Consider the following 25,803-nt stretch of genomic DNA (forward strand, 5'->3'; position numbering starts at 1 on the left):
TCCTCTGTACTTACCTCAGCAATGACGAAACAGACTTCCTCCAATCACGGTGTGGCCTCACAAGATGGACGCTCTGGGGGGGTTCATCTCATGAGGCCACACCGTGATTGGAGAAAGCCGGTTTCGTCATTGTTGTACTAAGTACAGCATGAGAAGTGGACGGTGGATTGCCGGTCCGGCTTTGCTGAAGATAAAGGCAAGTATAAAAAAAAAAAAAAAAAAATGCTGCAATGTAAAGTTTTATTAATGAAAGTGCCCATGTTTTTGATAGTATTTTTAAAAACCGGGCACTCATTCATGAAACTTTACATTCCCTTTTAAGCTATACAAAGCACAAATTAATTTCATAATTTAAAAATAAATTGATTTATGCATAATCTGTGCAACAAATGGAATAATTGTAGTTTAATATTGGCTTACATTTTAGCCAGGTGGTCTGTCTTATATAATGTATAATACATTTATATAATTATATTACACTCAAACACAAAGTTGAATTTGTATTTCACAGCTGTCAGGCTTTGAAATATACATTTTAGGTGTGGCTGTGAGCACTGCTATACTACCATATTTTTTTTTTATTTTTTAAATGTATTTGTAGTAACACAAGCAGCATATGGTATGCTTCTTCAGAAATGGGCAATGATTTCTATCCACGATGGATATGGTTCTACTAAAATGGGAGAATAAACAAGATTTCATATTTAGTGATAAAATGATTATTGATAGTATGTTATTTTTTGTTGACAGGACTTTGGATAGAGAGAGAGCAGTTTTGCTTCAGCAAAGAAAGCGAGAGCATTTGTCAGGTGGGTTAATATGCATTCTTTAAGTCATAGGTTTAAAGAGCTGAGGTTTGATGTGTAGGGTTGCCACCCGTCCCTTAAAATAGAGAACACTTATAAGTTACACATGCTGCAGGGTGTGCAGGGAGGAATATGAATAGTGCTGTCCAGAAACACAATACATGTTCCTCCCTGCACACCCTGCAGCATGTGTAACTCATAAGTGTCAAGGGAAACATTGCTGAGGTGGCAACCCTAGATGTGTGTGTATGTAATATTTGTGTATGTATAATATACTGTGTGTGTGTATGTATGTATGTGTATATATACTGTGTGTGTGTATGTATTTATATATACTGTATGTGTGTGTGTATGTATGTATGTGTGTATATATATATATATATATGTATAGAGAAAGAGAGCTTTAATAATCGTGGTAAATAGAGTATGTTCATTGCATCGTTAAAGGGACAGTCTACTTGAAAAATGTTATAGTTTAAAAAGATAGATGATCCCTTTATTACCCATTCCCAGCTTTGCACAGCCAACATGGTTAAATTTAATATACATTTTTTACCTCTGTGATTACCTTGTATCTAAGCCTCTGCAGACTGCCCCCTTATCTCAGTACTTTTGACAGACTTGCATTTTAGCCAATCAGTGGTGACTCTTAAATAACTCTTAAAAAATGAGCATAATGTTATCTATTTGACACATCAGCATCTAACTGTCAAAAACTGCCAAAATGCACTGAGATAAGAGGCAGTTCAACTGCTTAGAAATCAGTTTATGAGCCTACCTAGGTTTAGCTTTGAACAAAAAACAAAGCAAATTTACATTGAAAAGTTGTTTAAAATCACATGCCCTTTCTGAATCATGAAAGTTTAATTTTGAGTAGACTGACCCTTTAATTGAAGAAGAAAAAACACTGCCAGGAGTATGATTTTATTTATTAAATTTGTTAGAATATACCTTTATTGGGTTAAATCATAATACAGGTAGTTAAAATATTTAGAGTTTTAATAGATTTCACAAAGACCAGCAATAACGGTTGCATTCATTGAAGATAACAATCTGCTATGAATTAATGCAATTTACAATGTGTATTTTTGAATTGCATTTTCTAATCTACCTACCTACCTACATTTTTATTACTGGGTCATAATCCCAACAATAACAGTTACAGTAACAGAAGATAAGATGCAATGAATTAGTGCAATTTTTATGGGATTTTTTCTGAGCTACAGCTGGGTCATAAAATATATATATATATAAAAACTGGTTCTCTCGCAACTTGCATTTACATCTTATTTCAGGTTAGTGGCTTCCAGTAGATTTAGAAATGTTTATTTGAATACTGTTATATAGATCATCTCCATAGCTGGGACAATAGTAAAGCCTATCAAGGAGGCAATGCTTTCTTTGCCAGTAGGCGCATGGTGTAAACTGGTCATGCTCAGAGGCAAAGAATGTTGGTGCACTGATGCATTAGAAATTCTGTGATGCCACATACCTTCTTTGGGCTATAACTTTTGTGACTCTAATGCAGATGATCTTCAAACCTGCTACAATGCTAGAGGCAACAGCGGAAGCCTTTTATCTGGTAGGTATCATTTCAAGTGTGACCCTCTTATTTCCTAATTACCCATTATTCCAACATATGAAGAACTGTGTACCTTCTATTTTTTTCCAACTCTTTTTTTAAAGTTCTTTACAAATATTTTTTGGTTTCTGCAAGTTAATGTAGTGTGTAGTTTTACCGGTCTATTCTGTCCTGAAGACTGGATTTTTGTTTTTGCTTTTACAATACCTTAAAATTAAAAATGCCCCTTCCTTACCTTGTATTTTTCCTATCTTTGTTATATATTCTTGTTTTTCAGTGTGCTGCTGTTTTGTGAGCAAAAAATCTTATTCTCAGTGATTTTTTTTTCTTTTGTCTAACCAAATGATGTGAAGCAAATATTTATTATATTTATACATTTTAGTCCATTTTTAGAACTAAGTCAAATCCCCCCCCCCCTTTTTTTTTTCTTTGCACTGGCTACACTAGATATCTTTAGCAAACACACAATTTTTATACAATCAGTATATTTGAATGGAAGAGCCAAAGAAAAGGTGTCAAGAAGTTTGATGTCTTCGTTTAGCAACACTGGACCATTATTACCGATTTTTTAAAGTAACTTGTAAACGCCAAAAATGTTTATTTGTTTAAAAATATAGATAATGCCCTTATTACCCATTCCCCCGTTTTGCATAGCTAACATTGTCATGTTAATATACCTTTTACCTCTGTAATTACCTTGTATCTTAGCCTCTGCAGACTGTCTCCTTATCGCAGATCTTTCGACAGACTTGCATTTCAGGCAATTAGACTCTTAAATAACTCAGTGGGCATGAACACAATGTTATCTATACGGCACACGCGAACTAACACCCTCTAGGTTTGAAAAAAAAAAACCTGTCAAATACATTCAGATAAGAAGTGGCTTTCAAGGGCTTAGACATTAGCATATGAACCTAACTATGTTTAGCTTTCAACTAAAAATACCAAGAGAACAAGCAATTTTAATGATAAAAGTAAATTGGAAAGTTGTTTAAAATGACATGCCCTATCTGAATCAGGAAAGTTTAATCTGGCCTTTACTGTCACTTTTAATCTTAAATTATTTACACATAGAAACTTTCAATAAATTACCATATAATAGGCTGTTTGTATTTTCATACTTTTAACTTCTTACTATTAGTTATATTGTGTAAATCTTAGTATTTTTATACATATTTACAGTCTGCCTATGTTTTATTTTTTATCCTTGCAGATGGCGACACCAGTGCAACAGAGAGTTGTGATGAAGTCCCCATGGAGCTGTATACTGCCTTTCAGCACACCCCTACAACACTTACCCTTACTGCCACCAGAGTTACCAAGGTGAATGATAAAAAGAGGAAAAAAAGTGGAGAAAAGGAGCCATGTGTTGCCAAATACAAGAAGGTATGAGTAATATTAATCCTACATTAGGCTAATCATAGAGGGTCTAGCAGGCGATTTTGTCCAGCTCTTGATAAACCATTGGTTTGCCTTTGTCATGTGTCTTCCTTATTATTGGGACGTTAGATGTTTTGGTTTACATTTTATACAGTTGTGTGTCCTTGTTTGTTCACACAGAACACATACTGTCTAAATGTTGGTATTTAAAAATGATACCATCCTCTACCTTATGAAGAGATCCAAATGTTGTATGTTCTTTTCCTGGTGTTTGATCAACCTAAAACAACTGGAGATATATATTATATTAATTATATTATATTCCTCAAAAGAAATTGAAGGATATTGGACATGAATTATATTTTGGTAAGCTGCATTGTATTTGAAATTATGTATGCGTATTCACTGATGATTAAAGTTAGCTATGCTAGTGCTCTAATTATTCAAATCTTGGGGAAAAAATATTGTTGTAGAGATTTAAATTGAAAAGAAAGAATGGCATCTGTAATATCCACATAATAATTTGGTTAATAATTCAAAATGAGAATGATTAACTTTTCTTTCATAAAGGCGGTGAGAGTCCAAGAGCCATAACATTTGGGATAATGCTCCTTTTACCAGAAGGCAGGCAAATATTACCAACACATTAAGAGCTTTAATTCCTCCCATTTCCTGATTCTTGTCAGTCTTACTTTTTGCCTTCACAGGAAAACAGGCGAATGGTGTGTCTCTGGATTATTTATTCTGAAAGGGGTGCTCAAACTGCTGTGAAACCTGTACTCCCCGTCAAAGGACCAAGAATAGGGCAGATGGGTGATTAGGAACACCAGGGCTGGTGAATGTAATTATTTTGCAGGAGTTGTTAACCAGTGGGGATGGGGGTGAGATTTTACCCGCATATTAAGAACTTGAGCTGTGGGTTTCTGTTAATTGCAGATTTTTCTGTTTTAATGTCATAAAGTGCAGAAAATTTGCGTTCGCAGTTCTTTGTATTATACAAGTTATTTATATTTAGGATTTATCATACAGTAACAGCACTGTTTGGTTTTCTTTTACAAGATATGATGAGTCCACGGATTTCATCCTTACTTATGGGATATCGCCTGCTGGTCAGCAGGAGGAGGCAAAGAGCTCCACAACAGAGCTGCATAAATAGCTCCTCCCTTCCCTCCCAACCCAGTCATTCTCTTTGCCTGTGTTAGTGATAGGAAGAGGTAAAGTGAGGTGTTAGTTTAGATTCTTCAATCAAGAGTTTTTTATTTTTCAAATGGTTCCAAAGTGTACTATTTTACTATAAGAGCAGCTTCTGGAGATTATAACCTTAGGATTATGGGAACTGGTGAGGTTATGGTCTTAGAAATGTTTAACTAAGACCCTTCTGTCTTCACAGGACCTCAGTAGAAAGATTGGACCTCTTGACACTGTGAGTTTTCATGCTGTTCCTCAGAGTGGAGGCAAGTGCAGTCTTATTTCTGGGGCTCTGCAGCACATCTCAGAAATGACTGTACTCTACCTTTTTCTATCAGGGGCTATGGGCTGGAAAATGGGCTTACAGGCTTCCCTATGTCAGTATGCAGCTTCTCACTAAGACCACAAAGTATGAGAACCGACATATTGTCTCTTTTTCCAGACATGCTAGCTTATTAATGCAAACAAAAATATGGTCTAGAAACACTGGGATTTTATGGTAACATACCGTTTTTATGGGCAACTCTCTATTTAATTTACTGCACTTTATAGAGATGGCTGACACTGGGGTATTGCAGGAGTGACAAAGGAAGGATTTTTTTATTCTTTTTTTTGTCAGGCTCCGATAACTGCGGTACTTGTTTGTGTTTCGCCCACGATGGACGGGGCTTGGTGTTAGCGCGCTTTCGCGCAGTTATTCCTATACTGGGTTCCGACTGGCAGTGTTATTCACGGCTCCTAAGTCCGCTTGTCGCAATTGCAAGCGATCTTAGGTGCACCGGACGAGAGTGATTGGTGTGAGTGTGTGGAGGCAGGTAGGAGCTGCAGCGGAGCTGTGGCAGGGTGACTGTTTGTTTTTTTCTCAGGCAAAAGTATAATCGCGTTTCCAGGGTGTTATTTTCTCTGAAAACTACGACACAGGAGAGTAAATATATTAAAAAGAAAGCCTATCTGTTTATTTGCCTATACGAACGTTAACACGGATATTAAAGGCACAGTACATTTAATTTTGTTTTATCAGAAAACGTCCAAGCTTGCTATTGTTTTTTTCTGTGTATCATGGAGGACTTTGAAGAAACCACTTGTCCTATGAGTTTAGATGCCATTGTGGAACCCCCAGTTACACTCTGTCCCTCATGTATTGAGAGAGCGTTACAGTGTAAAGAAATTTTTTTTTTAATAAAGATATTTCTAAGGAAAGTTTTCAGCCTGAGGAAATTCAGGGTATGCCGCAACTTTCTCCCCAAGCGTCACAGCCTTTACCGCCTGCTCTAACGGCGCCGGTTGCGTCTGCTTCATTTACTCTGCAGGATATGGCTGCAGTTATGTCATCCACTCTTACCAAGTTTTATCTAAGTTGCCAGTGTTACAAGGCAAACGCAGCAGGACAGAGGCCCACGCGGTCACTGCAACTTCTGATGCTTTAATGGCTATCTCCGATATACCTTCCCAGGGCTCTGAATTGGGGGGGTAGGGAGGCCCTGTCTGAGGGGGAACTGTCTGACTCAGGAAGCGTATTACCCCAGACAGATTCGGACGTCCTGTCCTTAAGATTTAAGCTTGAACACCTTCGCCTTTTGCTACGAGAGGTTTTGCCCTCCAGATCTCCTTAAGGCCATCTGTGGCTCGGTGTATGAAGGTGATTGGTCTCATGGTGTCCAGCTTGGACATCATTTCCTTTGTCAGGTTTCAGCTCAGACTGTTGCAACTGCGCATGTTGAACTATTGGAACGGCGATCATTCTTATCTGTCTCAACAGATTTCTCTGGACAACCAATTGGGAGAATCGCTCTCTTGGTGGTTTTGTCATGATCACTTGTCTTGAGGGACATCCGTCTCAAGACCATCCTGGGTGAATGTGACTACGGTTGCGAGTCTATCAGGATGGGGAGCCATTTGGCGTGCCAGAAAGGCACAGGGCATCTGAGGTAAACTCCCTCCTCCTCTCATTTTGGATCTTCGGGCAATAATACAATGCTCTGAAAGCTTGGCCTCTGCTGGGTTTGTCCCAGTTAATCAGATAATCAATATATCCTCGGTGGCTTACATCAACCATCAGGGGGGGAACGAGAAGCGGGAAGTATCTCGGATTCTGGTGTGGGGGAGACCCGCATTTGTTCACTCTCAGCGATCCACATTCCAAGTGTGGACAACTGTGAAGCACATTCCTCAGCAGACAATCCTTTCATCCGGGAGAATGGTCTCTCCATCCCGAGTGTTTGCAGAGATTTGCAAGAGGAAGATCTTATAACGTCTCAATACCAAGCTACCCAGATAGGGGTCGAGGTGCAGGGATCCTCAGGTGGAGCTAAAGAATGCATTAGCGGTGCCTTGGAGGTTCAATCTAATTTCTCCTTTCCGACTGTTACCACTACTTCCTAGTGTAGTGGCTCAAGTCAAGCAGGCGTCAGTGATACTGACTGCTCTGTCTTGGCTGCGAAGGATATGGTTTGTGGATCTAGTGGGGATGTCATCATCTCCTCCGTGGAAGTTACCTTGTCGCAATGTCTCTTTATCAATGTCTAGATTCTCTGAGGCTGACTGCATGGAGATCGAACGCTTAGTCCTAGCCAAGAGATGGTTTTCTAAGAGAGTTATTTTTACTCTGATTCAAGCTCGTAAGCTGGTTGCTTGTCGCATCTATCATAAGGTGTGGAGGACCTACTTATTCTGTTCTCCAGAATGAACTGGAGAAGGGCTTTTCTGCAAGTCCCCTGAAGGGACAGTTTTCAGCCCTGCCTGTGTTACTGCACAAGAGGTTTGTAGAGCTTCCAGATGTGCAGCCATTTGTTAAGGCCCTACTGGGATCAGACCTGTGTTAAGATCTAAGGAGCCTCCTTGGAGTTTAAATCTCGTCCTTAAGGTTTTGAAACGGGCTCCGTTGTAGCCTACGCATGAAGTAGACAAATTGTTGTCTTGGAAGGTTCCTCTTCTACTGGCTATTGCTTCTGCAGGCAGAGTATCTGTGATTGCTGCCTTGCAATGAGTCCCTCTTTATCTGGCTTTTCATGCCAATAAGGCTGTTCTACGAACCAAGTTAGGTTTTCTTCCTAAAGTTGTGTCCATTCGCAACATCAATCAAGAGATTGTGGTTCCTTTCTTATGTCCTAATCCTTCTTTGTCGAAGGAACGTTTACAACCTATTTCTGGATGTGGTTTATGCCTTGAAGTTCTATCTTCGGGCCAAAAAGGAATTTAGACAAACCTCTTTCTCTGTTTGTTCTGTTTTCCAGAAAGTGTAGAGGTCAGAGGGCCTCTTCGACTTCCTCATCTTTTTGTCTGAGGAGTGTCATCCGTTTAGCATAGAAACGGTGGGACATAAGCCTCCTCTGAGGATTATGGCTCATTCTTCGAGAGCAGTGGTTTCCTCTTGGGCCTTCAAAAATGAAGCCTCTATGGATCAGATTTGTAAGGCGGCTATCTGGTTCTCCTTACATACTTTTTTCCAAATTTTACAAGTTTGATTTTTTTTTTTTTTTTTAGCTTCTGCTGAAGCAGCCTTCGGGGGAGAGGTTTTGCAGACTGTGGTTCACTCGGATTAGGGTCCGCCTCTCTTTTTTCCCTCCTGTTAGCATTCTGTGTACTCTAGAGCTTGGGTATATGTTTCCCACAAATAAGGAATGCAGCTGTGGATTCTTCCCATATTAAGAAGAAAACTTAAATTATGCTTATCTGATAATTTAATTTCCATCTGTATGGGAAGAGTCCACAGCTCCTACCCGTGTTCTCCGATGGGCGGCCCTAAATTTGAAAAATAATATTCTGGCACATTTTTTACCCGTATATTTTTCCTACTGTTCCTTTTTCCCTCGGCAGAATGACTGGGGTTATGAGGAAGTGGGGGACTATTTAAGCCTTTGGCTGGTGTGTATTTGCCTCCTCCAGGTGGCCAGGTTCAGTATTTTCCACAAGTAAGGAATGCATAAATTATGTTTTTTCTTTAAGAACTACCTACATTTCCAGATTAAAGAGGTTTTTGGGGCTTTTACCATCTACAGGTAATTGCAAGTGCATATACTTGGGAGATGCGGTTACAGAGGGGACAGCTCAGGGTGCTGGCCCATCATAAAAGAAGAGGTGTTCCACTATTTCATGGGGTAGACTTGGCTAAGGGTGAACTTCTGTCAGGGAAGGTTCTTCAGGCAGCAGTGTCTGGTAAATGTGCCTGCTCAGTTTTTTTCCCACCTATTTTTCTTGGTATGTGGAGTCCACAGCTTCTGTATTAGATGCCAAATGTCATGGCTTGTGAGAGTCCACGAGACCCACCCAATTTTAGTTTTGAAACCGATGGTTCTGGCATGCACCTCATTACCCTGCTTTGTTCTGCCTACTATTATGTTTGTGAGAGGGATTACAGCTTTTAATGTGTTGCTAATTTTTGCCTGCGTCCTGGTGAAGAGAACTTTATTCCAGATGTCATGGCTCATGGACTCTCATCACTGTGAAAGAAAGAAATATATCTGGTAAACAAAAATGATTTCCCCCCCCCTTCTCGTAGTTTATATTCCTGAATTATACTGTTCTAAATTTTAGGAAAAAAAATAATATATGTACTATATTTTTTCCTCTGCAGGCATTTCGTGAAGGGTCTAGAAAATCTTCCAGAGTAAAGGTATATGTTCGATTTATTAAGTTTTGTTCTTTCCTTTTTGTACTTTTACATGTTTCTGAAAGGTCAGCCTTTATCTTAGTCTGTATTAGCCATGGTTTTTAAAAAGAAAAACACGCCAATTAGATTAAAACAGTATGATAGAAAAGATGCTCTATTCTTAGGTGTCTAATGTTGTTAATAAATACTTATTGTGTGTGATGGCAGGCACATTGGAACCTCAAGTCTTCATTTGTACAGTCTTTAGCATGACATGCAGCTAATCAAAGTAGCCCCAGGCAAGAGCATTCGTAATGCATAGATGGGTGAAGTACATAGCTAAACCACAGTTTTGTAAGTGCTAATGGCCGTCGGTGACGGCTACCTTTTTAGTGCCATGGGAACAAAATGTATCTAAAACAGCAATGCTAATAGTCCAAAGGGAAATTCCTCACAACTCCAATGCAGCTGTCAAGTCAGTCTGTACTGCAGTTTCCATTTCCTAGGTGGCATAATGAAGTTGACAGATGTGTGGGGGCAGTGTAATCCATATTACACAGGTCAATGCTGACTCTTAAAGGGACAGTCTACACCAGAATATTTGTTTTAAAAGGTACATAATCCCTTTATTACCCATTCCCTAGTTTTCCATAACCAACAGTTATATTAATACACTTTTTACCTCTGTGATTACCTTGTATCTAAGCCTCTGCAAACTGCCCCTTATTTCAGTTCTTTTGGCAGACTTGCATTTTAGCCAATCAGTGCTGGATACTAGGAACTCCACGTGCGTGAGCACAGTGTTATCTATATGAAACACATGAACGAACATCCTCTAGTGGTGAAAAACTGTCAAATGCCCTGAGAGAAGAGGCAGCCTTCAAGGGCTTAGAAATTAGCATATGAACCTCCTAGGTTTAGCTTTCAACTAAGAATGCCAAGAGAACAAAGCAAAATTGGTGATAGAAGTAAATTAGAAAATTGTTTAAAATTACATGCCCTATCTGAATCGTGAAAGTTTGTTTTGGACTAGACTGTCCCTTTAACCCCTTAGTGACCGAGGACGTGCAGGGTACGTCTGAAAAAAAAAGGCAGTTAACGCCTGACGACGTACCCTGCACGTCCTCGGCTAAAGTGAGTGCTGGAAGCGATCAAGATCGCTTCCAGGCACTATTACAGTACTGCAGGGATGCCTCGATGTCTGGGCATCCCTGCAGTGCTGTTACGGAGTGCCGGGACCGGAGCGATCACTCCCCCTTGAGTGATCACTTCCGGTTTTGCTCCACGTGGAGCCCGGCAGTGCAGCAGAGCATCGGAAGCGATCGGACACGCTTCCGATGCTCTGCTAGTGTGCTAAGTGCCTCGGTGGGTCGAGGCACTTAGTTAGTAAATAAATTAAATAAAAATTGTTTTAAAAAAAAACGGTAATAAAATAAAAAGCCCCCACATATAGCCCCCCCCCCCTCCCCCATGAGGCTTCCAAAATGGCGATGCCCGGTGCATCATGGGGCCTCTGGGGGTGTCCCTAGCCTGTCTCACCATAGGGGCAAGCTAGGGTCACCCAATCTGAGCCTTCTTAGAAAAAAAAAAAAATAATAATAAAATCTCCCATTTGTCTGATCAGGTCAATATTTGTAAATATTGACTCTGATCAGTGTGGATCTCCCTCCCTCTCCTCACTTGCTATTTTGTTGGAGAGAGAGAGAAACCTGTATTTCAGCAGAGAGAGATTTATTTCTTTTATTTGTTAAAAAATTTAAAATCCAAAGGCTCTTTTCAGAGCCATTAACCCCTAGCTTGCCAGTGATCACTATAAATCACTGGCAGTAGCACAGCTGCACTTTTTTTGCTGTCTGTGCATTTTTTTAGGGGTTAATTTTTGTTGTATTTTTTTTTAAAAACCCAAAGGCTCCTTTCAGAGCCATTTAGCTAATTTAATTTAATTTAAAGACTATTTAACCCCTAGCTTGCCAGTGATCGCTATACATCACTGGCATTAGCATAGCTGTACTTTTTTGCTGTCTGTGCATTTTTTAGGGGTTAATTTTTGTTGTTGTAATTTTTTAAAAACCTAAACGCTCCTTTCAGAGCCATTTAGCTAATTTAATTTAAATAGTATTTAACCCCTAGCTTGCCAGTGATCGCTATAAATCACTGGCATTAGCATAGCTGTACTTTTTTGCTGTCTGTGCATTTTTTTAGGGGTGAATTTTTGTTGTTGTAATTTTTTAAAAACCCAAAGGCTCCTTTCAGAGCCATTTAGCTAATTTAATTTAATTTAAAGAGTATTTAACCCCTAGCTTGCCAGTGATCGCTATAAATCACTGGCATTAGCATAGCTGTACTTTTTTTAAAAAAAACCCAAAGGCCATTTAGTTAATTAATTAATTTTGGTTTTCTGTGACAGATACAAAAATGTCACAGAAAAGATATAGTGCTGAGGAGGCGTATGCCATCCTTGCGTCAGAGTCAGATGCCTCTATGTCTGACTCAGACCCCAATTTTGACCCTGCCATATGCTCAGATACATCATTAGATGCAGTCTCAACTGATAGTGATGTATCTGTGGCTGCTAGCCCCCCTGCTAGCCCCCCTGCCAGCCCCCCTGCTAGAAGGAGGCGTGTTGCTGCCATTGCCGCTGAAGAGTGTGTAACGCCTCATCTCCAGAGGCCAGATATCCCACCCTTCACAGCAAATGCTGGCATAAATATAGATGTGGCAGGTTTTAGCCCCCAACAGTTTCTGGAGGTGTTTCTGGGTGATGATGTATTGGGGAACATTGTCGCCCAAACTAATTTATATGCCCATCAGTACCGTGCTGCAAAGCCTGAAACATATTTGGCAAAGCAGCAATGGGCCCCCATCAATGTGCCAGAATTTAAAAAATTCTGGGCATTGACTATGCTGATGGGCATCATAAAGAAACCCTCCGTTCGCTCCTACTGGAGCAGTAGCCCCATCTGCTCTACCCCCATTTTCTCCCAGAGTATGTCGAGGCAGAGATATGAAATGATTCTTCATTTCATGCACTTCAGCGACAACAGCCTGTGCCCCCCTAGGGAGCATCCCCAATTTGACAGGCTGTATAAAATCCGCCCCCTGATTACCCACTTTTCTGCCAGGTTTGCAGAGGCTTATACACCTGGAAGGAATATATGCGTTGATGAATCCCTGATGAAGTATAAGGGAAGGCTGGGATTCAAGCAGTATATTCCTTCCAAGCGCTCCAGGTATGGGGTAAAGGTGTATAAGCTCTGTGAGAGCGAGACTGGGTATACTCAGGCCTTCCGGGTGTATGAGGGAAAGGATAGCCACCTTGACCCTCCAGGTTGCCCAGAACATATGGGAACCACTGGCAAGATTGTCTGGGACCTGATATTACCCCTAATGAACAAAGGGTATCACTTGTACTTAGACAATTATTATACAAGTGTCCTTTTGTTCAAGCTACTGTATTGCTTTGATACAGTAGCTTGCGGTACTATTAAAAAGAACCGCAAAGGTTTCCCAGGACAACTTGTACGCACCCGGCTACGAAGGGGGGAGACCTCAGCTCTGCGCCAAGAGGAGCTGTTGGCACTTAAGTACAGGGACAAGAAGGATGTATACCTTCTTACCACCATCCACACAGAGAGGACGGTGGCGGTCTCTGTACGTGGCAGAGCTGAGATCATAAGGAAGCCAGTGTGCATCAAGTCTTATAACCGACATATGGGTGGGGTTGATCTGGCAGATCAGCTGCTGCAGCCCTACCTAATTATGCGGAAGACAAGGGCCTGGTACAAAAAGGTTGCAATTTACCTAATGCAGATTGCAACCCACAACGCTTTTTTGTTGTTCAAAAAAGCAAACCCCGGAATGAAACAGACTTTTTTACAATTTCAGCTCCAGATCATTTCGGGGATTTTGTACCATGATGCACCTGCTCCCCGGGCGGTGATGGGAGAGAGCAGAGTTGGGGCTACTCATTTTATTTTTAAAATCCCCCCTACTGCCGCAAAGCAGAGACCACAAAAAAAATGCAGAGTCTGTACCAAGAGGGGGCAGAGAAGGGACACTGTATATCACTGTCCTGATTGCCCTGGACAGCCTGGACTCTGCATTGGGGACTGCTTCAAGCGGTACCATACAATGGTCAATTTTTAAAAAATAAATACATTTGCTGTTATTTTTTTTTTGTTATGTTTACTGTTAAATTTTTTGTTGTTATTTTTTTACTTTTAATGTGCCAGATTTTTACATTTCACTAATATATTTTTTTTTCTAAAATGGGGCTGTTCTTTTTTTTTTTTTTACAAAAACCCCTGTCAAACCTATGCATGGGGGACATAGGTGTTCTCAAGGTGCCTTGCAGAAAACAACCTGTAGTATTTTTTTTGCACTAACTTACAACAGTCTCTCCTAAATCATAGTCAAAAAGCAATGTGTGTGTAAAAATGAAAATTGAAAAAATGCCACCATACACTTTCTCCAATTTTTTTAGCTAAAACAGTTACTTCAAATGCATCAAAGCACACCATATACAATACTTTGGGGTGTCAACATTTCAAAAATATGCACATTCATGGCAATAAATAAAAGTGGGGTTTACAATAGGCCCCAAACTAAAGATAGGCCTATCAGAAGAAATACTCTCACTTAATAACTAAAATCACAAGTCATAAAATTGTAACATAACCTTCCCAAAATCCTGGCAAACCTATGCATGGGGGGCATAGGTGTACTCAGGGTGCCTAGCAGAAAACAACCTGAAGTATTTTTTTGCACTAACTTACAACAGTCTCTCCTAAATCATAGTCAAAAAGCAATGTGTGTGTAAAAATGAAAATTGAAAAAATGCCACCATACACTTTCTCCAATTTTTTTTAGCTAAAACAGTTACTTCAAATGCATCAAAGCACACCATATACAATACCTTGGGGTGTCAACATTTCAAAAATATGCACATTCATGGAAACAAATAAATTGGGGTATGTTAAAATACCCCCAAAAAGACAATAGGCAAAGAAAATATGTTAAATGTGAAAAAAAAATCACAAACGCATGTTGGACATTTGGCATTACACCCCCCGAACAAGCCAAGAAACTTATGCATAGGTGGTATCACTGTACTCAGGAGATGTTGGTGAACACATATTGGGGTCTTCTTTGGCAGTAACACATAACAGGAGCTGAGAATTCATGTCTAAAGTACAATGTGTGTGAAAAATAACACACAAAAAATGACTGCCTAATAGTTTGACAAAGAATTAGTGCATGGAAAGTGTTAAAATACCAGCATTTGAAATACCCTAGGGTGTCTACTTTTCAAAAATATATGGTTTGATGGGGGTAAATTACATTGGCCGGCTTCAGAAATGTCCTACATAGGACATGGGTGCATGGGATGTGAAAATTCCAAGTTGAAAAACTGGAATGCGCCCCCTAAAAATAAGGCCTTTTAGCCCCCAGAGAACCCAACACACCTATACATGGGTGGTATCACTGTACTCAGGAGATGTTGTTGAATACATATTGAGTTTTTTTTTGGCAGTAACACATAACAGGGACTGAGAATATATGCCTAAAGTACAACGCGTGTGAAAAATAACACAAAAAAAATGACTACCCAAAAGTTTGACAAAGACTAGTGGTTGAAATAGTGCATGGAAAGTGTTAAAATACCAGCATTTGAAATACCCTAGGGTGTCTACTTTTCAAAAATATATGGTTTGATGGGGGTAATTTACATTGGCTGGCTTCAGAAATGTCCCAAATAGGACATGGGTGCATGATGACAGATGTGAAAATTCCAAGTTGAAAAACTGGAATGCGCCCCCTAAAATTAAGGCCTTTTAGCCCCCAGAGAACCCGACACACCTATACATGGGGGGTATCACTGTACTCAGGAGATGTTGTTGAATACATATTGAGGTTTTTTTTGGCAGTAACACATAACAGGGACTGAGAATATATGCCTAAAGTACAATGTGTGTGAAAAATAATGCAAAAAAATGACTACCTAAAAGTTTGACAAAGACTAGTGGTTGAATTAGTGCATGGAAAGTGTTAAAATACCAGCATTTGAAATACCCTAGGGTGTCTACTTTTCAAAAATATATGGTTTGATGGGGGTAATTTACATTGGCCGGCTTCAGAAATGTCCCAAATAGGACATGGGTGCATGATGACAGATGTGAAAATTCCAAGTTGAAAAACTGGAATGCGCCCCCTAAAATTAAGGCCTTTTAGCCCCCAGAGAACCCGACACACCTATACATGGGGGGTATCACTGTACTCAGGAGATGTTGTTGAATACATATTGAGGTTTTTTTTGGCAGTAACACATAACAGGGACTGAGAATATATGCCTAAAGTACAATGTGTGTGAAAAATAATGCAAAAAAATGACTACCTAAAAGTTTGACAAAGACTAGTGGTTGAATTAGTGCATGGAAAGTGTTAAAATACCAGCATTTGAAATACCCTAGGGTGTCTACTTTTCAAAAATATATGGTTTGATGGGGGTAATTTACATTGGCCGGCTTCAGAAATGTCCCAAATAGGACATGGGTGCATGATGACAGATGTGAAAATTCCAAGTTGAAAAACTGGAATGCGCCCCCTAAAATTAAGGCCTTTTAGCCCCCAGAGAACCCGACACACCTATACATGGGGGGTATCACTGTACTCAGGAGATGTTGTTGAATACATATTGAGGTTTTTTTTGGTCAGTAACATATAACAGGAACTGAGAATCCATGCCTAAAGTACAATGCGTGTGAAAAATAACACACCAAAATGACTACCCAAAAGTTTGACAAAGACTGGTGGTTGAATTAGTGCATGCAAAGTGTTAAAATACCAGCATTTGAAATACCCTAGGGTGTCTACTTTTTAAAAATATATGGTTTGATGGGGGTAATTTGCATTGTCCGGCTTCAGAAATGTCCCAAATAGGACATGGGTGCATGACGACAGATGTGAAAATTCCAAATTAAAAAACTGGAATGCGCCCCCTAAAAATAAGGCCTTTTAGCCCCCAGAGAACCCAACAGACCTATACATGGGTGGTATCACTGTACTCAGGAGATGCTGCTGAAGACATATTGGGGTGTTATTTGGCAGTAACCCTTAACGTTCTCAGTAAATGTATTCTTGAATTGCTATTTTGTCAAAAAATCACCACTTTTTTTTTTTTTTTCAAACTTTGGCATAGATTGGTGGTAAAATAGTTGCATGGAAAGAGTCAAAATACCCCATGTTTAATACCTTAGGTTGTGTTCTTTTAAAAAATATATATATGTGAAGGGTTAATCAGGGATTCCTGACAGATATCAGTGTTCCAATGTAACTATCGCTAATTTTTTAAAAATTTTTTTGGAAATAGCAAAGTGCTACTTGTACTTATTGCCCTATAACTTGCAAAAAAAGCTAAGAACATGTAAACATTGAGTATTTCTAAACTCAGGACAAAATTTAGAAACTATTTAGCATGGGAGTTTTTTGGTAGTTGTTGAAGTGTAGGAGATTTTGAGGGTCAAAGTTAGAAAAAGTGTGTTTTTTTCAATTTTTTCCTCATATTTTATAAATTTTTTTATAGTAAATTATAAGATATGATGAAAATAATGGTATCTTTAGAAAGTCCATTTAATGGCGAGAAAAACGGTATATAATATGTGTGGGTACAGTAAATGAGTAAGAGGAAAATTACAGCTAAACACAAACACCGCAGAAATGTAAAAATAGCCTTGGTCCCAAACGGACATAAAATGGAAAAGTGTTGCGGTCATTAAGGGGTTAACTTGATTTTAGGATAACTTTGTATCGCCGATTCTGAAAATGGCATAAATATTTCTAGATTGGCTTTAATTTCAGAGTTAATGAATGCCACATTGATAAACCTAAAAAATGCAAAAAAATGAATGCTCAGATGTACTTTACCCACAAATCACATGGAAATATAGAAATACCTAATGGTGTTTTATTTAGTACAATAACTTAAAAACAAAGTAAGCTGATTTAGATAATCAAACTTAATGCTTAGAAAAGCGCAGTGTGTACGCTTTTCTTTTATGTGGGTCATTAGGACAATCACGTTGGAGGCTCCAGCAGTGGTCTGCCATCATTTCTGGCCAATCTGCCTTGACACCTTTCCTCTATTACCTTTTTTTATCCTGATGAAACCTCTCCCCTTGTTCCTCACTAAAATCACCAAGATTATCCGGAAATCTAAGTGGCTATGGAGAAAGTGTACTGCTATTCTCATATAAGTACCCACATTTTTAAAGTTAAAGTGAGCATGTTTTGTATCAAGTCTTCATAATTGTTTGCTTTGTGATTTCCCAAGAAGTTCTTGACTATTAAGACGTAACTGCATGAGGCAGAAGCTTCAATATCGTTCATAAATTTTGTGAAATTCAAATAATTGAGTTTACGAATTACAGAACCATCAAAGATTCCCGCTTTTTAGTTTTTTAAAACTCAGTCCAAGGAACGATCTCCAAATGTATTTGAACTAATTGCCATCTCTTTTAAAGGTCTTAACAAATTGCTTCTTAAATAGAAGCATGGAGTGGTGGGAGAATATTGTTGGGGTTTTTCTTCTGTCAGCCAATGGCTATGTCAATTTTTCTTTCTAATGACACAGTGAGTCCACAGATCATCATCAATAACTGTTGGGAATATCACTCCTGGCCAGCAGAAGGAGGCAAAGAGCACCACAGCAAAGCTGTTAAGTATCACTTCCCTACCCACAAGCTCCACAAGTATTTAGGTGTCCTGATTAGGATTCTTCTATCAAGATTTTTTTATTTATAGCTGTACTCCACGTTAGTCTCTTCAGCAGGGCTGTGGTAACTTTATAGCAGTTAGGAACTAGTAAAGTTGACTTTGCTGCATTTTCCTAACATGTTGCTACCTGGTATAGAAAGCCTGAGTCTTTCTTTTTACACAGGTCTCTGTGGGGAGTGGCATCCTCTCAAACTTTGAGTCATCTGACTGCCGGACGACTAGAATGTAGGTTAGTGCCTTTGTTCTTCTGGGACTAGAAGGCTGGCACTGATGGGGTTAAGGATTCTAAGATTATCCTGTAATTTATTTGGGACACAAACCCCTTAGTAAGGGTGTTGCTGGCAGTGTGCAGGCACTATAGGTTTTTATAATGGGGACTTAAGGGTTAATCTCCTGCAAGGCATGGAGTTAACACCTTTTTGAGACTCAATTTAAAAAAATATGTATACTCTGTTAAGCTAGTAGGGCACCTTTGCCAACAAACAGACGCCATTGTTATGAGGAGAATACTATGCCTGAACGAGTGTAGTGCATAGAGCCTCTCTAGCTTAGATTTTCCTGTTTCTCCTTGAAACACAGCCAAGTGTTTGATTTTCTGCTGGGACAGACTTATTTTAAAAAAAATGTGACAGAGAAAATGCAGTTTAGTAACGTCAGGATGAAGCACAATTTTTGCGCCCTTCATCTCCATGCCGTTCTTGGGATTTCTCCGCCTTTTTCTTTCAGTAAGTGGAGCGGCGCTGCGCCATTTTGGGCTATCTCTTATAGCAAGCGCTATGATTTTCATGTAGCCCCGCCTTGGCTCCGGTTGTGATCGGAGCGGCAATCTTTTGTGTCAGTGTCTGAGTCGGCTCGGTTAAAACAGAGTCAGAATAGACACCGGTTACTTGTGCAGATATTTCTCTATGTCCTGAACCAGGACAATGGCCTCAAGTTATACAGATATAGAGCTAGTCACACATGATTAAGAAGTGTAACACTTGTGTATTATTTAACGATCCGTTTTGGGGAGTTTAATTGCACTAAGTTTTAATTTTTTAGGTATTCCCCTGTAGTTACAGGTAAACAACCAGGGTGGATTTCATTTATTCTTAAAGCAAAAATTAATGCAGGATCTGTTCCTAAGAAAAGACATTTTTCTTGTCACTTATGTATTTTTCAACAATAAAGTTTTGTTTTGTTTGTTTTCCTGATACTCTGCAATGTTTAACTATAATTGTATATTTTAATAGTGCTACCTGAATATGTCTTTCAGAGCTCTCTATACTGGGGCAAATGAAAAAAAAAATTCCCTCTGAGTCTCATGTCTCCCAGGATGATGATGTTCAGGCAATGCCACAGCTTCTCCTTACTTGTCCTAAGTCTCTATGGCGTCACATGCAGTGACCTGTGGTTCCTCTCATTCTCCTGGAGAAGTGTTTTTGCTTACAAATTTGCAGCTCGGGTATCTTTTGTGGTATCTGCAGCTTTGTCTGTTTTTCCTTACATACAGGGAAAATTCAGGAGGACATTTACATTTTCAGATAGTAAGGTTTCTGCTTATTCTGTAATCAGATCACCCTCTCTGCTAGAGTGGTGAGGAGGTTACGCTGGTTCCTGATGGGAATTTCAGATTTGAACAGTATAATGCCTTCATCTACTGCTAGAGTGTACTACTTCATATGTATGCTTGCACACCTCGTGTACTGTTAAGAGGTTTTAGCTACCTGGTCGACACCGATACTCAGGTCGTTGTCAACTCTTGGAAGTTTTGTAAATTTTCTCAGTTTCTACGATTTTTCTTCCTAGGTGGAAGTGTTTCTATTCATGCTATGGAGATTCCTCAGGAATGGGAGGTACTGAAGATACCTTTCCCTCTGACTCCCGTCCTTTAAAGGAATTTTTCTGTCGCTCGCTTCATTTAAATACATGGTGGAATTTGTAGAAGCTTTTCTACTGGGGCCAGAGAGCCTAGACCCCTGTCGAGGGTAGCTAGCTCTTTATGGGTCCTTAGGTAAAAGGACAGATAGATCAGCATGCTATTGCACTGTAGCTGAGCTCTGTAGCAGCCCAAGGGTTGCAGGTTCGATCCTCGACGAGGTCCACTCAGCCTTTCATCCTTCTGAGGTTGATAAAATGAGCAGCGCCTTGAAAACCTTATGTGTGATTAGCCGCGATTTACAATACAAAGCGCTATTGCATTGTCTTTAGAATCTGGAGTTTAATTCTTTCAGAGCAATGTTTTGTCGTCTTAGACTTGCTGTGCTAGCCTGCTGATGGCTTTTGTGGTTTAGTGGTTAGCAGGCCTGGCTTGAAGGTTCATGGTTTAGAGCTCGTATCCAGTCATGGGCATTTGTGTCCTTCTTTCAATACTTAACAAAGCAGCATATCTTTTAAAGCATTGTGGCTGATTATTGGTCAGCGGAGAAACCTACCTGTGGCTCAGTGGCAGCGTCAATATTTTAGGTTTCTGCAATTCCACGATTCTGGGTTTTCCTTTCAAGAATGGGACCTTGTTGGATTTGGTCTGGTAGAATTAACCTTCTACCACATGTCAAGATAATAGGACTAACGGAAGGTTTTTCTTTTCCTTTTTCTGCAGGGTTTGTAAGGTCTTAGTATCCAACTAATCTTTCTAAGATTTCCTCCCTTGGGCAGATTTCTCCTAGAGTATCTGCTGTCCAGTTTTCCTATGGTTGGGAAATGATTCTGGAGAAGAGTTCCTTTACTCCATCTGCAAGGGTGATTTATTGGGGACCTTCATAGATTCTTTGTTTAATAGAAGATCTTTATCTGGGACCAGGTTTTCAAAGAGTTTTTCCTTTTGTTCTCCCTGTTGTCTTCTGTTCGGCCATCAGCAATCTCTGGTGGTCCGGTGGATAGCTTTAGTCATTTTGTAACCAGATGGTTGGGAGGGAATTGGTATAATGGTTTGCATAAATATCATTCCTTTTGCTATTTTCTCTAAAATAGAGAATGTTCGGATCTGACTTAGTGGTTAGATCTAGATCAGTAGATCAGACTCCCTCCGGTACTGGTTTTCAGGAGTACCTGTCTCATGGAGCGTGCTTCTTGAAACCATTCCTGGAAGGCATGGGGATTATTAATCTCGGAAGTGTCTGCGTTCCTCTTTTACATATGATGGCAAGTTACTTTATTCTGATTGCTTAGCCTCAGTTGTCATTAAATTGACATTTTCATCTCTGACTTACATCATCTACTAGGGTGGAACTCTGAGTTCCTTAGTTTTGTAGAAGGTGATTTGATTGTTCAGTGGCAACTCACAATGGCTCTCTGTTCTCCTCTCTTTAGGGGTGAACGATTGGACTTTTGATCAGACAGATATTTCACTCCGGCGAGTGGTTCTCTGTCCGGAGGTGTTTTCCAGGCAAACCCTAAAAAGGGGGCGGTTCTGGAGTTGGCTTTTGCCGTTTCTGCAGACTGCCAAGCTTATGAGGTTAGGTTCATGGTCAAGTGATCGCAGACCGCCTTGATACATTTTCTGGTGTTTTTTTCTTAGGAATCAGTCTTGCATATCTATTTCCTCCGTCTTTCCTCTCACTACTTATTATCGTATCTAGCAGGAGAGAGAGTTGGTTATTCTAATAGCTCCTGCGTGGCCTCACAGGTTCTGGAATGCAGACCTAGTGGAATGGTCTCCTCTCCCTCCTTGGAGACTGTCTCTGAGGAAGGACCTTCTGAATCAGGGTCCCTTCCTTCATTCTATTTTTGTTTACTCTAAAGCTTACTGCTTGGATATTGATCGCTTAGTTGGTCTAAGCGTGACTTTTCTGCCTCGTTCTTTAAGAACATTTTTTAGGCTTGCATGCCAATTACTAGAAAGTTTTCCATAAGATTTAAATATCTTATGGTGTGAATCCAAGGTTTTTTATTGGAGTTGACAGGATTCCTGGGAATTGTCTTTCTCCAGGAAGGCTTGGATAAGTGGTCTTTGGTCAGTACCCTCAGGGGTCAGATCTCTGTCGTATAGTCTCATGGACGTCCCGGATGTCCGATCTTTTTGTCATGCCTGGGTCAGCATCAGGCCTGTGTTAAATTAGTTGCTCCACCTTGAAATCTTAACCTTGTTCTTATAGCCTTGCTTCAGGCCCTGTTTAAGCCTATACATTCCTTAGATATTAAGATGTTATCTTGGAAGGTTTTGTTTCTGCTAAGAGAGTCTCTGAACTCTCAGCGTTGCGGTATGATTCCCCTTATCTTTTATCCAGATAAGGTGGCTCTGTGTACTAAGTTCGTTTTTCTTCCTAAAGTGGTTTCAAATAGGAATACCCTATTCCTTCTTCTCATAAGGAGTGTTTGTTCCACAACCTAGATGTGGAGCGTGCGCAGACATTCTTCTTGCAGGCGACTAAGGTCTTCCGCTAGTCTTCTGTTTTGTTTGTCTCTTTCTCTGGGAAACGCAAAGGTCAGAGAGCTACGGCTCATTTTCATTCGCTCTGACTGAAGTGTATTATCGTTTGGCCTATGAAAATGCTCGACTTCAGCCTCCTGAGAGAATCACGGCTCATTCCATGAGGGCTGGGTCTTCTTTCTGGGTTTTTCAAGCATGAAGTTTCTGTTGAACAAGTTTACAGAGCTGCAACTTGGTCCTCTATGCGTACTTTTTCTATACTTTATAAATTTGATATGTTGCTTCTACTGAGGCTTTCTTTGGGAGAGAGTTTTTTTAGGCAGTGGTGCCTTCTGTTCAGGTTACCTGTCTTGTCCCTCCCTTATCTGTGTCTTCTAGCTTGGGTATTGATTCCCAACAGTAATTGATGATCCGTGGACTCACCGTGTCATTAGAAAGAAAACAAAATTTATACTTACCGGATGATAAATTTATTTATTTCTTGACACTGTGAGTCCATGGCCCGTCTTGTTTTTTTCAGGCAGTTTTTGTTACATAAACCTCAGGCACCTCTGCACCTTGTGTTGCTTCCTTTCTCTCCTTTCCTTGGTCAAATGACTGGGGGTTGTGGGTAGGGAAGTAATACTTAAAGGGAAATTCTAGTCAAAATATATATGCACATAGATTTATTACATCTTTGAATAGAAACATATTTGCAATATACATGTATTGGCAAAAATGCTTCTAGTAAGAGTTATCACAGTTTTAGAGTTAACATTTTTCTCTGCACGTGCATGTGACGCATAGCTAGATATTGTCACTGCACCAACATTTTATATACTGCAGCTGCTCAGATCATTAGTGGGGCTTGTATCATGTCAGCAATTAACAAATTGAATCATTACAAGATGGTACAAGCACCTTAGGCTCTCAGAACAAGTGATGTGTTTAAAATGCTGGTGCATGGGGTATACTTAAATACACTTTTGAAACAGCTATAGCTTTTATTAGAAGCATTTTTGTATATTACAAAATTTGCTTCTGTTCAGTACCAAAATGCAGCCATGTGGTTTTCATTTTTGGCTGGAATATCCCTTTAACAGCTTTGCTGTGGTGCTCTTTGCCTCCTCCTGCCGGCCAGGAGTGATATTTCCAACAGTAATTGATGATGATCCGTGGACTCACCGTGTCAAGAAATAAATTTACCAGGTAAACATAAATTTCGTTTTTCCCCCCAATGGTCTTACTTTGCCCTACTATCCCAAAGTCAGATAAATGAAGGGTACTTTGTTTATCCACTTTGCTGCCCAAGTGAGCAGTTCACCATCTTTAGATTAACACAAACAAATCAATGGTGCTTATGATAGATGAGCTTCTGCAAGACCATTTTGATATTTTTCTTTTAGTTTTGTTGATTGAGCAATTGAAGAGATTCATAGAGTTTACCATTGTGCAATAAAACACATAAAAAATGTGTGTATTCCACCTTTAATGTGACCTATAAACTACACAACTCAATTGAAAAACAAACTGAAATCTTTAAGGTGGAGGGAAGTAAACAAAAAAAACTAAAATAATGTGGTTGCATAAGTGTGCACACTTATAACTGGGGATGTAGCTGTGTTCAGAATTAAGCAATCACATTCAAAACCATGTTAAATAAGAGTCATCACACACCTGCCATAATTTAAGTGCCTCTGATTAACCCTGAATAAAGTTCAGCTGTTCTAGTAGGTCTTTCCTGACATTTTCTTAGTCGCGTCCTACACAAAAGCCATGGTCCGCAGAGAGTTTCTAAAGCATCAGAGGGATCTTATTGTTAAAAGGTATCAGTCAGGAGAAGGGTACAAAAGAATTTCCAAGGCATTAGATATACCATGGAACACAGTGAAGACCGTCATCAAGTGGAGAAAATATGGCACAACAGTGACATTATCAACAACTGGATGTCCCTCCAAAATGATGAAAAGACGAGAAGAAAACTGGTCTGAGAGGCTACCAAGAGGCCTACAGCAACATTAAAGGAGCTGCAGGAATATCTGGCAAGTACTGGCTGTGTAGTACATGTGACCACAATCTCCCGTATTCTTCATATGTTTGGGCTTTGGGGTATACGGCAAGACGGAATCCTTTTCTTAAGAAGAAAAACATCCAAGCCCAGCTAAATTGAGCAAAAACACAACTGAAGTCTCCCAAAGGCATGTGAGAAAAGGTGTTATGGTCTGATGAAACCAAGGTTGAACTTTTTGGCAATAATTCCAAAAGATATGTTTGGCGCAAAAACACTGCACATCACCAAAAGAACACCATACCCACAGTGAAGCATGGTGGTGGCAGCATCATGCTTTGGGGCTGTTTTTCTTCAGCTGGAACTGGGGCCTTATTCAAGGTAGAGGGAATTATGAACAGTTACAAATACCAGTGAATATTGGCACAAAACCTTCAGGCTTCTGCTAGAAAGCTGAACATGAAGAGGAACTTCATCTTTCAGCATGACAACGACCCAAAGCATACATCCAAATCAACAAAGGAATGGCTTCACCAGAAGAAGATTAAAGTTTTGGAATGGCCCAGCCAGAGCCCAGACCTGAATCCAATTGAAAATCTGTGGGGTGATCTGAAGAGGGCTGTGCACAGGAGATGCACAGAAGAGTGGGCAAATCTTGCCAAGTCAAGATGTGCCATGCTGATAGACTCATACCCAAAAAGACTGAGTGATGTAGTAAAATCAAAAGTTGCTTCAACAAAGCATTAGTTTAAGGGTGTTCACACTTATGCAACCATATTTTTTTTTTTCCCTTCACCTAAAAGATTTCAGTTTGTCTTTCAATTGAGTTGCATAGTTTATAGGTCATAAGTTCTGAAATGATTTATCTTTGTCTCATTTTTTTACATCATAGAAACCTGCCATTTTAACAGTGGTGTGTAGACTTTTTATATCCACTGTGTGTGTGTGTGTGTATATATATGTATGTATGTATGTATATATGTCCCTAGATATCTACAAATCATGGTAATGGATCTGCTCTCAAACTGGATTGGGTACACATCCCATGGCCCTGCAAAATGTACAGCCCTTGGTGCTCAACAGCATTTACAGCGGTCAGCACAGTTTTCAGAGACTCGGGCACAAGGTCAGACAAGGCCTGAATCTCTG

General features: G+C 39.8%; 1 protein-coding gene across 5 annotated transcripts in view; it reads left to right on the plus strand.

The window, feature by feature from the left end:
• Positions 1-643: 643 nt before the first annotated feature.
• The window catches only part of KMT2E (lysine methyltransferase 2E (inactive)), a 464,054-nt gene continuing 438,894 nt past the window's right edge, over positions 644-25,803 (plus strand). For 4 of the 5 annotated variants that reach the window (XM_053716547.1, XM_053716548.1, XM_053716550.1 and 1 more), the window contains exons 1-4: positions 644-809; positions 2,335-2,388; positions 3,602-3,774; positions 9,530-9,568. In XM_053716547.1, the coding sequence (XP_053572522.1) occupies positions 659-809; positions 2,335-2,388; positions 3,602-3,774; positions 9,530-9,568 (417 nt within the window). In that variant the 5' untranslated portion in view covers positions 644-658. The remainder of the gene's footprint in view (positions 810-2,334; positions 2,389-3,601; positions 3,775-9,529; positions 9,569-25,803) is intronic. The other variant, XM_053716549.1, reaches the window with a different exon arrangement.

Source organism: Bombina bombina, chromosome 6 (genome assembly GCF_027579735.1).
Source record: "Bombina bombina isolate aBomBom1 chromosome 6, aBomBom1.pri, whole genome shotgun sequence".
In the NCBI taxonomy this organism is placed as follows: Eukaryota; Metazoa; Chordata; class Amphibia; order Anura; family Bombinatoridae; genus Bombina; species Bombina bombina.